This window comes from Aulonocara stuartgranti (assembly GCF_965226115.1).
Source record: "Aulonocara stuartgranti genome assembly, chromosome: 10".
NCBI lineage: Eukaryota > Metazoa > Chordata > Actinopteri > Cichliformes > Cichlidae > Aulonocara > Aulonocara stuartgranti.
In genome coordinates, this window is record NC_138946.1 from 27,126,345 (window position 1) to 27,140,579 (window position 14,235).

The window sequence follows — 14,235 nt, forward strand, 5'->3', positions numbered from 1 at the left end:
TCTTCAGCACAACCTGAACTCTCCTAGGGAAGCTTTCTTGTCATTTCTTGGCATAGTCTTCAGGAATAGTTGGAATGTCATTCATGCATCTTGAAGGACTCTGATTTGAACTAAAACATTTCAAATTTCATCACTCCATCAGACCTGTTGCCACTGATTTTCAGTACAGTTCTTTTTTAATTTAGCAGTTTACCTCAGCCTGTTTCTCTTTGTCATAAATGGCTTCTCAACAGCCACGCTTCCATGGAGATTTTTAATGATGAAGCAGTGAATAGCAGATGGATCAACTAAAGGCCCAGGTGTATCATGTTCTGTGTCAGGTCTTTTATTGGGTTCTCCCCCGATTTCTTAAGGACATGACTTTCAGATACCTCTTCCATCTGCTGTAGATTGCTAATTCTTATTTCATCCTCCACTTGCTCAGTTTCCTCAGTTTTTATAAGGTAAATCTACACAACAAGTTTTCAGCTAATATCTCTTTGGGAATCACCATGTTGGTGCAAAAGTACTATTTTATGTTTGCCAAACTGTGTTACCTTTGGCAGTTTTCATAAACTCAACTAAAGACATAAGAACAAATGATGTGTTTTTGCAACAGGCTCCTAATAAAGCTACTAAAATTACAGTTTGAAATGTGTGGATAAAACACTGGTTAATTTTTTGGATAAAGCGCCTTTTTAATAATTAAATGATTCATACTGTGAGTCAGTGAAAATAGTCATGTCCAATGGATGGACTGAAAATGCATTTAAAAGCAGCCAGGGTCCAAAAAAGCCAGAGTACTGGCTTAATGCATTGCTGTGTGCATCATATTTAAATTAATTTAAATTCAGTGTGAACATTTTTTTAATCCCCTCCTGTTCAACTCCCCAAGCAACTCCAATTTGAAACCAAACTGAAACACATCTGGACACTATGGAGCATTATCTTGTAACTTAACACAAAAAAAACTGCCTAAACTGAGTGTCTGGTCAAATCTGATAAAAAGATTATTTAAAAGTTACTCACAAATAAAGTTTTAAATGCCTTTTCTCCTGGAAGTTACATCACTACCACCAACTTTGCTGCTGCAAAATATTTCCATGCATTTCTTCCATTACAACTTTTCTGAGTGAGACTGTAGCTAGCAGAAACACTGTGCGATCACTGCTGAGCCATTTCAAAATAAGTTAGCTTTTATGCTAACTGCGTTTCTGTAACCCTAGCTGGATGAAATGTATAGGTTTGTTAATGTTAGTTTTGGGGGCTTATTTTAACTTGGAAGGTAGGGTACCTTAAATGATAATAATACAGGCCAGGCATAAATATAAGCACTATATCATTTGTAAAAAAAAAAAAAGAAAAAGAAAGAAAGAAGATAAATGATAAATATGATAAATAAATATCATATCGTATCATTTAGTGGTCATTAAAATGTGTTCAGAATTTGCCAAGTTCATGATGATTCATCCCATAAATCACAACACACTGCTCTCCCCTACCGAACCCCTTATAGGTTAACAATGAGAGTATCAGTATCAGCATCAGCAATACTGGCCCTGTATTTACTTGGTATCAGATCAAAATCAGTACCAAAATCTGGAGTATTGCACAGCAATATCAAGCAAAACAAGAATAAGAAAATAATGAATTGAGCAGTGAGGACTTATTTCAAAATAATTTATTTGCATATAATTGGAATGAAGACAGGTTGATACATCTGTGATGGCACCGGTCAGTTTCCATATAGGAACATTCAGTCTATACAGAAACCACTTTCAAACCTGGGCAAAATGGATAAATATATTAGTAAATAAATATATTAGTGACATGTCACTATATTGAAATGTTCTATTATATATAAAATACAACACTATTTCATTTTTGTTTTTGTTGTTCGCTTTTTTTATACACAAAGTATCCAAAATATACTGACATATCCCTTAAAGTTCTGGAGGGACTTTCTTTTTTTCCCACTCTATTAGAAAAGGCAGTTTCAGCTCATTATTCTTGCAAAACATTAAAAAAAAACAACATACAAACACATAAATGACACAAAGAGAAAGATCTTGAACAGGATGAAATCACACTAGATATTGTGTGGCATCACTTAATGCAATTTTTTTCCCATGTGCTGATGGTTCCGGGCTTACTTTCCATTAATACTATATAAAGTTTTATGTTGTTTTTTTTTCTTTTTCTATAAAATTTACTTGAGCCAAAGTGCTGCTTATCATTCAGTCATTTCCATCTCAGTCTCTGGGACCATTTGGACAGAAAAAGGAAACCCTGATGCTTTAGCTAAAGGACACTGAGTTGACACATTCAAAGTGAGGTATTGGTACGAGGGACCGCAGGCCAAAAAAAAAAAAAAGCTTCCAAAAATAATTTCCACTTCTATTCTAGCATGTCCTCTCTTGTCAGTGGGAGCACACAGTGGGATCCAAAAGATGGGTGGGAGCAGAAAAAAAAAGAAAAGAAAAGAAAGGCACAACATATTAAGAGTTAACTGTGTTCAAGAAGTTGCCTCTTTGGTTAGACAGGTAAGAGCTTAGTGTGTTCCTGTTTACATGAATAAGGCACCGGTAAGAGTTTAGTAAGTGCTACTGGTTACATGGCCAATGTCCATGCTTTCTCTGCTCAGTCTGCAGTCTGACTGCAGGTAAAATCCTTTCACATTTTCGCTGAGCCTTGAGAGGAATTCCACTCTAAAACACAATTCCTACTGCTCTGATCTCAGATTTTCTAGTCTGGTACAACAAGAAGAAGCCTGTGGTTAATTAGAAAAGAAGCAGGTCATTGTTATTGATAGCGTCAGGCCAACTGTTATCTATCAGAGTGGCTAGAATAGGCTTTACATAAAAGATGGATGTGTGGCCATTACAAAAAGGTTTAAGGCACTTCCACATGGGCTATGCCCATTTTTAGATACAGCCTGTGGAGGATAGATGGGAAACCAAGGTAACAAAGGTTTAAAAGTTAATTCTATCAAGTGTTCAGCACAGCGTGGATGTCTTATGATTTGAGGTGGCACTTTCTTCATGATTGGCACAGATTGGCAACGCACATTTAAAATAACAAAAAAAAATTATTTTACCGCTTTGGGCATTTTATTTTGATTTTTCTCCAGTGTCTGATTGCTCCTGAGACATTACTCGGGATCTACACATTGGGAAAGCAAAAGAAGGACACTGGTGCTCCTTAAAGTGATGTTCAGGACTGCTAGGTGTATCTAGCATGGCTTTACTCCAGTTACACTGATACCTAGTTATTAAGGCATATTTCTACAGCTTTAGGTGCTGGAAGACAAGTGGAGAGTATGAGCTCTGTGGAGGACGCTACAACATTGTGATGAGTTTAAAGCAGCAGATGACCGTCCTTCTGCTGAGGCCTGTTCACTGTGCACAGATCAGGGGGTTTAACAGCACTGAGGTCAAACGTGATGTAACCACTGGCAAAAGAAATGACAATACCAAGACGATAGCTTGTAATGACGATAACATAATTCAGTCAAATCTATTCATTTTGACAGATGAAATAAAAAGAAGAAAAAATACAGCTGCCATATTTGTAATAGTGAAAACAAAAGGCCCATGCAAAGCTCAGCAACCTCAGTGAATGCTCATTTGCTTGAGGGGCTGAGCATCAACCTTTCCTCTCTGTTTGGACAGGTCAGACTGCAGAGAGATTTTGTTGAGTTTGTGGGAGCTACATGGTCGTGACATAAAAAGGAAAAATAAAATCACTACAGCAGTACCTTTAAGGACCTCGTGTTTGAGGCGTGTTAAGAAATCTGAGCTGAGGTAGGCTGGAGAGAAAAGCATCTCTCAAGCTGAGACTGGACTCAGCAAAGGAAGACGAAGAAGTGAAAATGAAGTACCTCTAAGATAAATCAAGTTATTATGTGAGAGAAGAGAGTTTGGGACACGCTGCAGAGACAGAGTCTCACTTCACGAGGGCTCAACACCTTCAGCAAGGACCATTCGATAGCTGTCACCAAGGAGCATGGGAACTTGTGATAGCATGGGCGTTCTTCCTACGAGGTGATAAGGAGTAAATGCACAGAAGAAGGGCGTTTCCTCTCTGCTATATGAACTTGTTTTCCTCATCTTCACATATTCCTTTTAGTATATTTTGCTATTAAATATCATCGAGGGTTGAGAATGACTCTAAAATTTCACTTAATTGCACTTTTAATAGTGACGATCGTTTGATTGTTTGAGCTTGGGGGATCATCTGTGTGAAGGCACTGCTGGTGGAAAGACATCTGTGGAAGACACGAGAGCCAATGAGAGGCTTGTCCAGTCTGGCTCCTGTGTAGCAGTGTGATAATGGGGATGCAATACGTTCTCACACTCCAGACTCCTCTTCTGATCCTGTGGACACACACAAAAAAGCTCTAGTTCATTCTATGATGATAAACACAGTAAACAAAGAGGCTTTAGTTTGAGACCACACAGCTAGCAATGGCATTTATGACAAAGAAGTGACACCCACCCTGATTGTGTTGTAATGATTGGCAGTATAAACAAATGTCTGTGTTGCACTCAGCAGCAGGCCCCTGATGGAACCTACAGGGTGGCCTGTCCATAGAGGTCCCAGGCCCCAGGAGCTGAGGCTCTGAGTGGGCCTGCTGCACCCGTTTTTGCCACACAACATGGGCCCCAGCACAGCAAGGCCAGTCCTCCATCCCACCAGAGTCCAGAATGAGGGGCACAGGGAGCAAGGTGGGGTGCAGCTCAGGAGGAGAGCAGCAGAAGCCCGGGCCCTGACCATAGTGGATGTGGATGCTGCGGTCATCCTGCAGCTCCATATTCTGATGGAAGCGAACAGAGGGTCCTTCAAGCACACATCCTCCCACTCTCCCGAGAGGAGCAGGAGGGTGTCCGTGTCCCTGGTGGCAGCAGTGGGGCTGGAGTTGTAAGGAGATTGGGGACATAAGCACAGGAGGTCCTGCGGCACTGCCGGCGTCGTGGTCTGGACACTCAGGCCCTGCGCTAGGCCGATCAGTGGAGTTTGCTTTGGGGCAGTGGCAGGGGCTGTGCTTAGGAGGGGACACGGTTGAGTCTTTGTCCAGGACAGGAACAGCAGGTGCAGCTGTGGCAGTGGCGGCCACCTGCTCCTCATCTGAACCTCTGCTCGCACCCTGGCTGTGCTCCCCCTCCTCATAGTGGTGGTGTCTGTGACGGTGGTAGTGGATGTGGCTGAATACAGTCTGTGGCTGTTCTTCAGGGCAGCCTGCTTTGTTCACCACAGAATCCAGGGACCTGGGCCGGGCCTGGGCACCAACCTCCAGGCTGTTCCTGCGGGGCGCATGTCCGGGACCTGGTCCACAATAAACAAACGGGTCATAGTCACTGCTCAGAGAGCTACGGAAGGTGGACCAGCTGCCATAAACTCCCTGCAGGGACACATCAGTACAGTTGAGAACTGAGTCACTGGATGAGCCGTGGCACGGCCCTGAGCTGGAGTCGCTCGCTGGTCCGTCAGCTAAGTATCCGCTGCGCTCCGTACGGTAGCTGCCACCCGAGCAGCTTCCCTCGTCCTGCCGGCTGTGGGCAGGTGCCCCACGGGTCTGTGGCGTGACCGTGTGGTGCAGTCTTGAGCTGGATGCGCTGCGCTGGCCTGGGCAGGATGAGCGGTAATTATAGCAGGACCGGCGGGGGGTGTAGTGGTGGGTGGAGGTCCTACAGTTACCGCCAATCCTGTGGGGCCTCCCAGGAACCTCCGTGGGAAGGTGGTACCCACAGGCTGAGCCCAACGGCCTGCTGGTGAGGAAACGTACAGTCTGAGTCTCCATGGGAGAGGAGCCACTATAGTGGCCCAGATTGGGATAAGGTCCAGAGGGTCCACGAGGATAGTGGGGCCTCATAGAGAAGGGGATAGCATGCTGGGGGTAGGGATGGTTGTGGGGACTGCTGTAAGGCTGAGGATGTAAGAAGCTCTGGCTTTGCTCTGTGTTCTGCTGGAGTCTGTTCCTCTGGGACTGCCGCTCCGGCCCTGTGAACCAAAGCAGAAGGTAAAATAAAGCAATTACTGGCAAATACAGCACTTATTAAGAAGAATGTTACATTTATGATATGCAAAAAATATTTTTAAAAAAAATCGGGCTTTAGATTTAAGATCTGGATCACAAAATTCCACCATCAGGCCAGGCTCTTTCTGTGTAGTTTGCATGTTCTCCCTGTGTTTGTGTGGGTTCCCTCCGGGTACGCTGGCTTCCTCCCACAGTCCAAAGACATGCAGTTAGTGGGGTTAGGTTAAGTGGTAACTCTAAATTGCCTATAGGTGTGAATGTGAGTGCAAATGGTTGTCTGTCTCTATGTGTTAGACTGGTGAACTGTCCGGGGTGTACCCTGCCTCTCGCCTTAAGAGAGCTGGGATAGGCTCCAGACCCCCGTGACCCTGACAAGAATAAGCGGAAGAGAATGGATGGATGGATGGATGCTTTAGAGTGGTCAGTTAAACTTTGTTTGTCTTGTAAAGTCAAAGAAAACCATCAGTTTCTGCAGCAGCTTCACCAAAAAACAACTAGAAATCTGCTCGTCCTCACCCATGATGTTGTGCATGCAGAGCGGGCAGGTGCGGTGCTGCAGCAGCCACGGGTCAACACAGTCTTTATGGAACTCATGAGCACAGGAAATGATCCTCAGAAGCTGGGACGAAAAGGAGGTGGTTCTTAGAATGTCCAACTGAAAAGCGATGCTTAAATCTACAGCTGCAATGTGCACCCTCACCCTCTCCTCTTACCTGCCCGTCCTGGAACTCTTCCAGGCAGATGGCACAGACGGGGCTCGAGTTGGAGCTGCTGGCCGAACCCCAGGCTGCACGGTGGCGCTGCGAGCCCGAGCAGCCCTGAGAGCTGTAGATTTTGATCTCCAGTTGACTAATAGCCCGCATGGTCTGCTGATGGACGGAGTCCTGCATGCACAAGAGGAGGAGCGTTAGGTAAACCTTTGAATCCATTTTAGTGGGCTTTCCTACCAACACTGCTGCTGTCACTCACCAAAGTTCTGTTGGACTTGCACTTGTAGCGGAAAGCAAAGATCAGGATGATGGTGAGAATAGCCAGGACAATGGTGAGCAGGATGCCAACATCATAATGTGGCTGAAAAGGGAAAAGAAGATTGCACTATACACTCGCTAGGTTCATATTAAAAAGACATAAATAGATAAAAAGTTGCCTCTTAACTAAGACAATTGAAATTTTTAGATTTACACAGCTTTGCAGAAAGCATCCGGCTTGTTCCAGCATGCTTACCCATTTTGGCTCCATCTTGATCTCAATGACAACTTTGGCTTCCTCGTTCTTGTTGACCAAATCCATCAGCTCCTTAGCATTATTATCCTCCACCAGCACAACTGGACGGGGAAGGGAGTCTACTTCTTGCAGCTGTGTGTGTGTTACAAAAATATGATAGTAAACAAAGCAGGAGGAGACAGAAACATCATACTGAATGTGAAACTTCAGCATGCTTTTTCCTTATTGGCAACTCTAGCTTTAGCAGGGTCTGAACACTCACCTCAGCAGCAGCACTGGCATCGTTTCTGATATCAAAGATCACCGCTTGGGCTCCTTTATCCAGTGCCATGCGAGCCTGAAGGGGACAGAACAGGGAGACAGCAGTGTGTCAGTGTGAGTTCTTCAGAGGCCATATATACAGCGGACTGTCAGTGTCTTAAACCATCACTGGGTGGCAGTCATGTCATGAGACTCAGGCCTCATAGACAAAGTGAGCTCTAGCTGACTCCAGAAGCCAAACACAGACTACAAGTGTGTTAATGGTGAACATGAAGGCATTATTTTGTCTGACTGCCAGCTAAAGTGTAGCTATAGTGCAATCTGTCTGTGCCATGATTATTAGAAATTGTATTAGAAAGTACTACAAAGCAGGTTTGGAGTACTTTGGCAGGTGTATATATTGCTGATTGTCTACAGATTGATTACCCAAAAAACAAAGAAACAAACAAACCAAAAACAAAAAAGAGCTTCCTATGCCCTAGAACAAGTGTTGTCGAATCTGTGGCTCGCTGTTAACTTAGTCATTTAATATTGCTAGTAACATATCTTTTAAAACTATAGTCCTCACCCTTAACTGATGGCAGATAGCTGCCCCTCCCTGAGCCTGGTTCTGCTGAAGGTCTCTTCCCGTTAAAAGGGAGTTTTTTCTTCCTACTGTCACCAAGTGCTTGCCAAGTACTGTTGGGGGTTTCTCTTTATTATTGTAGAATCAGTCAAGAAAATTGCAGTCGGTGAAACTGCTCACGTGAGTACTATACTACCCGAGCTACTGACCAGGTTCTAAGTCCTCAGAGCTGGGTTTGCCTTATATCGTCCTGTGCATGTCAGGCCTGCTCTCTGAGCCTACATTTCTATACCCCTCTAAATTTTGCCTTTTTAATCTAATTGCTCCACTACAAAAGCCCAGAATTGCTTTCTGCACCATCGCCAAATAGCAGCTGTCTCATCACATGTTCTTAAGTGTTTGGCATCTGCCAATGCTTAATAAGGACAAGACATGAGTTTAAACACCTAATGACACGGGCTAGCCTTCAACAGTGATTCCCAGCTTACTGCCCCCGGCCCAGAGCAGGAAGGAGCACGCACACTGACACACAAAACATTAACAAAAGAAATTCAAGTGGAAAAACACGACTCACTTGATTTATTAATTAAGTTAAGTGAGAAATAGGTCAAGTAGCTTGTAGCTCTGGTGCTACAATTTTTGAACAGTAATTTTAGTACATGCATCAGCCTTAAATGTAGTGTGGTCACACAGAAGGAGGGGAAAAAAGAAAGAAAGAAAAAAAAGCTGGACTCTTGACATGTGGGAATTTGCTTCACCTGGGCTTCAAACGTTCCCTACACCGCTATGAGCGTTTATATCCTCTAATCGTGGTGATAAATGCAGGGACGACTACTCTTGTGGTCCAACACACACACACACACACACGCACACACACACGCACACACACTTCAGACTAACTATGGCCAGTTAGGGAATATATCATAATATGCTCTACAAATGACTGCTGCTGTGGTCTTATTATATCTCAGTATTAGTAGTGGTGTTACCACAGTGTGGTCGCGAAACCACAAGCTGCTGCTGAGCTACAGATCCGGAAGCGGGCCGAGAGGGATCTCGTTACATGATTAATATGAGATATATTTAAACTTTATTGGCGCAGTGAAATGAAAACACTTGTCTGCTTCTAATGAGACAGTTGAGAGGACTAGCAATGCAAGTGTTTCAACATCTCCACGTTCGTTATGATCGGAACTGAAACAGACATGGCTGCAGTTAGGTAAACACCCATCCTCAAGAAGTGCAACTTGGCACATGTGATTACACACCATTTGGCATGTGAGCTGTAACAATTGCAGCAACGACTGTGGTTTGCAGAGTTAAACAGCGGGGATGTCACCGGGGAAAAAACTAACAAACAACAGACCGCACAATAGTCTGCTTCCACTTCTAATGATGACGGATTGTTGGAGAAGGGTGTGAGTGAAGCTTTTGGTGCGTCTTATTGAGAGTAATTACTTCAGATGAGATGCCGCTGAGGAGTGGCAGCAGGTAATGTGGGCCTTCCTGTCACAAACACAAACACACCCGAGGGCGAGTAGCCAGAGAGAGGCACTGTGAGGTCATGAAGGTAAGCTTTCAACCCTAGCGACCTAGAACTAAAGAGGCAAATGTAATCTGGTTACTGAGCCCGTTCTGCAGGCTCTTTATTCACAGCACATATCTCCACAGCATGAAAAGCACAGGTTTATAACTTGAACGCTTATGTGATGTTTTTATATGTAAACCTTAATGAAGTGAAGCAGCACTGTAAAAGGAGAGTGGATCAAAATTTCTCCACGAGGATGTGAGAGACTGATTAAATCATACAGAAAATCATTTCAAATAACTTCAAGCTGCTACAGGAGGCTCCATAAGCTTTACGCTAGTTTTCTACACAATGCTTCTGCATTTTTGCTGGGGGTTTTGTTAAAATAGTGGAATCCACTGGGATTAGATCTAAATAATTTTAGAAACTGGTGAGGACCAGATGATTTTTTACTATGTCTGTAGTATTGATTAGTGGTCTGTAGTGTCAGTGATTTAACAGTCTAATTTAAAGAGTAAAGCTTCAGATTACACTGTGCCGCTTGCAACACAAGCATTCCAAATGCACAGCATAATTGTTTTTGTGCTCACATTATGTATAGAATAAAAAATGTACTTTAAATTCCTTCCAAATATTGGTATCCAGTACTTTATACCACAATCCCTTTAATAAGGGATTAAACAATATATGTGGCAGCTCCCCACAAAACTGAACTGGAGAAGCTGATAAGAAAAAGAAAGTGTATGTAATCAGGCACCAATACCTTGGTCTACCATTCATGTCGATATTGGCCTTGCTGGCATCAGCAAATAAGGTGACATTTACAGATGTCAGATTGATCTGTTTCATCACATCAGTTTGTCCTAAAAATAATTTTTTAACACTTCTAATAATATTAGGCCAGACTTTCCCAACAATGTATCCCTACTCCTAATAAATTGTAGTCTGGTTTTCCGACACTGTCTGAAAACACAATATACATAGCTGCAAATAAATACATGCTTTAATGCTGCAATCATACAACATGAGGTGGGCTTCAAGTTGCAGAAGAGAGGAGCTAACAGGAAAAAGTGACTCACACAAACAAACCAATCCAAAATCTGCGCATGTCCCGCTTTACTATGAGCGGCACGTATCTAACCTCCATATTAACTGCAGCTCATTGTGTGTAAACATCAGCTGGAGCCAGTCATCTTCTCTCTCCAGCAGTGGGTGGCCTGCTGTTTTTGTTTACATCCCAGACGAAGTGCACTGTCTGCAAGCCAGGCCTGGCATCACAGTGTGTTTTCAACGGAGCAGACACAAACTATGCTCTTCTGATGTCCTCAGCTCCGCGCTGAGGATTTTTCTGTCGCCTGACACGATCTCTTTGCTTGTAAACGTCTCAGTGTTTGTGCTGGGTGTAATGCGAGGCCCATCCAGCAGCCAAACTCCATTCATCTGCAGCCATGTGTCAGTGTAATGGAGAGAAAATGAAGAGGGGAATGTTGAGACACACAGATTCAGTCTCGTCTGTAAAGGAACATCTGCTGTATTAGTCGAATGTCTTTGATTAAACTCAGAGTTTTGAACTCTATAACATTTGACTTTTGGATTCAGAGTTTTTTTTTTAAAAAGTTATTCAGGTTTTATAAACCTGCTGATGTTGAAATTTATTCGCCGTTTAAATCCAACTTTATGACTTGTCCATAGGTCTAACATCCCAGCATGGCTTTCCACAGCGTCCAGCACATGAGTAAATTACACCCCGCAATAAGGAGTGAAAGTGAAAGGGCTAAAAGAAGAAAGAAAAAACCCCCCCGAGATAAACCAGGAAGGAGGCGAGCTGTGGTGCTGCTGCATTAAAGTATCTAATGACAGAGTACAGCGCTCTGGGCCTACAGGTCTGAGGCCGACTCTCTGCTCTGTCATTTCTCCTGAGCGGCCCGGCACGCTGGAACCATTACTGAGGCACCAGGACACGCCGCACGGCTAAATGAGGAGCAGACGGAGGCGGGGGCTGGTGATGATAGAAGGGGCGAAACTGCATGAAAAACAGGTGCAGTCTGCGGTGGGATTATTATAGGTGCAGTGTTCAAATCGACATCTGATTTGGGATAGTCTTCAAAACCTTTAATAGGCCTAAAGAGTTTTGTTATTTTATGTCACATGGATGGTGTGACAGTGGATTTTCCTACCAAGCATGGCATAATGTGCAAAATAATGAGGCCATTTTTTGTGTGTGTTCCTGGCTCTGTGTGATGTCATTGAGAGCTGACTATTTGCAGGTACAAAGCTAGAAGCCAAGAATAAAAATATGGAGCTGGAAAAGACCACAACAGTAAAGTGTAAAATACCTGTAAAGTACCTGAGGAGAATTCTAAATTGTAAAAAATAGGCTGTATTTTTCCCTCCTGTGCTAATAACAAAGCTCTGTAGGCAGCCACGTGGCAGGCAGGCAGATGATTCTTTAACTTATTTAGCAGCTGAAATACTTTCCCCATGTTTGGACCCATTTAAATCTACATTGGCTACATTGGCTTGGCTCAGTCGATAAAACAGAGGCCTGTTCTGAATAACAGCACTGTAGAAAAGCACGCTTTACCTGTGACCGAATTACGAGCACAAAATGAAATATCGGATAAACTTTCATTTCGGATATAAGCACTGAGTTCAGTTTACATAGTGCACGTTAAAAAGACGACACGGACTACGTGACTGTGGGCATGTGGACGATCTCAGTATCTGTGTTTTCATCATTTTAACCTGATAAAAATCCAACTGGGGTTGGTACTTCAATCAAACTGTGTGGCAAAAACATCTATGAATGAAGATTCTAGCAAAAAATAAGAACAATGTGGGCGCTCGCTCCGCTTGTTTCAAGTCCATTTATCCAAACTCCCACCGCATTCTTAAGCGACTGCATTGCTGTGACTTCTTTTGTGTAAACTACATCAAATTGAACCAGAACTACACAGCCTTTGCTATAAACACTGTTTAGCTATAACTCTGGAGCTGTGTATTTAAGTCTAATTGTGTGTGAATAACATGTCTGTGTGTGAGTGAGCTGATTGCTGGGTGCTCGCTACTGACTGAACCAGCAGTGGAGTCAGTCAGAGGAGGGAAGGGTGTGGCTCTGCTGGGTATCCATTACTCACACCGGCACTTTGATGTGGGGTGGGGGGGCTACTGTATGGAGGGAAGGGGGGAGGGGGGCATGCATGTCAGGGCAGGTGAGTGGATTCTGTGTTCTCAAGAAAAGTATTAAGCCTGAGGGGGTGGGCCTGAATCACACACACTCCTCCTCCTGCCTCTCATTCATCGTGCCACACACACACACAGAGACATTAAATCCAGAACCAGGGCTTGGCCACCTTTCTCATGCGGAGGAGAGAGGCTGGAAAAAGTTATGAACCTGATCTGCCTGTTTTGAGGTGGGAGCAGTCATTTTGAGAGCTCTCAGCATTGAGGGTCAGGCTGGGCCTCCCTCCCTTGTTAGCAGTCGCCCGAGCTGCAACTACTCCACACATTTGAAATGCAAAGCACAAGGTGACAGAGGAGGACAAGTGTCATCTGATACGCTATCGCTTGTTAAACACATCGTGCAGACATCAAAGGAAATAAGCAGCCCAAAGCCCGTGGTGGGGGCGGGGGCAAGCGAGAGTAATGCAGTGATGATGGAGCCGCGAGGCCTGACTCCACTATGTGCCCTCACTGATTGCTCCTTAAAGTCAACAAGTCTAGTTGGGGGTTAACAGTGTGCTAGAGTATCAAGAAGTAGAAAAGCCAGCCAGTATAAGCTGTGCTGCTCCAGAAGAATAGTTCTAGGCTGATACTCACATATCCGTACTCTAAATATAGAAGCAGAGCCAGGAGAGAGCAAGCATGGAAGATGAAAGCAGGGAGAAAGCAACAAGCATTTGTAATTAACACAGTCACATCAGTTATTCAGTTCCAGTGTTAAATGAAAAATATTTACCATGACAGAAACTTTGTTGTATACGTTGCTAACTACCTCCTGGTTCAACCATCAGATTTGAAGAAGAGAAACAAACATTTCTGATCTTCTAATTTGATCTGACTGAAGCAAGCGTAATCCCAGCACCTGACTAACCACTGGTAGGATCCCCAGCTTTTCAGGGTAAAACACACAGTTCATAATGTATATACATATACACATTTGAAATATGCAGTAAAAAAAGAAAGAAGTAATAAAAAACAAATCACACGTAACCTACATGGATTTCTACACTACCACTAGGGGACAGCAAAGATGAAATTTTGCTACATTACATGATAAGGGTGATTGCAAGGCTGCAGCTCATTCTATTAGATATTTTCTGTTCTTATTGGATTTATTATGATCCAGCATCACAGCAAAAAAAACAACCCAACTTTTTCTTATTGATTTGATGGGCAGCAATTAGCGACTTTTCCCCCCATTTGTGCTCCCATATTTTTTTTAAGGATCACATATTTTTCAAAATCTTGGTTTCACTGTGTAACAGCTGCCAAACTGCACATGCGGTAAATCTGCAAGCATGCAAAATATGCACATCAAGTTTTCTGCACATGCTGCTTTGCAACACTTTGTAAAATGAGCTAATGAAGTTGGACAGTACTGAACACTGGTTTGATTTTGATGCATAACATCAGCTGATG

The 14,235-nt window shown here is 43.5% G+C and overlaps 1 protein-coding gene across 2 annotated transcripts in view; it reads right to left on the reverse strand.

Annotated features, from left to right (window-relative positions):
• Positions 1 to 1,645: 1,645 nt before the first annotated feature.
• LOC309716032 (uncharacterized protein) overlaps positions 1,646 to 14,235 on the reverse strand; it is a 116,948-nt gene continuing 104,358 nt past the window's right edge. For both annotated transcript variants that reach the window (XM_082549593.1, XM_082549592.1), the window contains exons 7-13: positions 7,503 to 7,577; positions 7,241 to 7,372; positions 6,986 to 7,087; positions 6,730 to 6,900; positions 6,533 to 6,635; positions 4,477 to 5,979; positions 1,646 to 4,355 (exon numbers count right to left, since the gene is read on the reverse strand). In XM_082549593.1, coding sequence (XP_082405719.1) covers positions 4,330 to 4,355; positions 4,477 to 5,979; positions 6,533 to 6,635; positions 6,730 to 6,900; positions 6,986 to 7,087; positions 7,241 to 7,372; positions 7,503 to 7,577 — 2,112 coding nt within the window. In that variant the 3' untranslated portion in view covers positions 1,646 to 4,329. The remainder of the gene's footprint in view (positions 4,356 to 4,476; positions 5,980 to 6,532; positions 6,636 to 6,729; positions 6,901 to 6,985; positions 7,088 to 7,240; positions 7,373 to 7,502; positions 7,578 to 14,235) is intronic.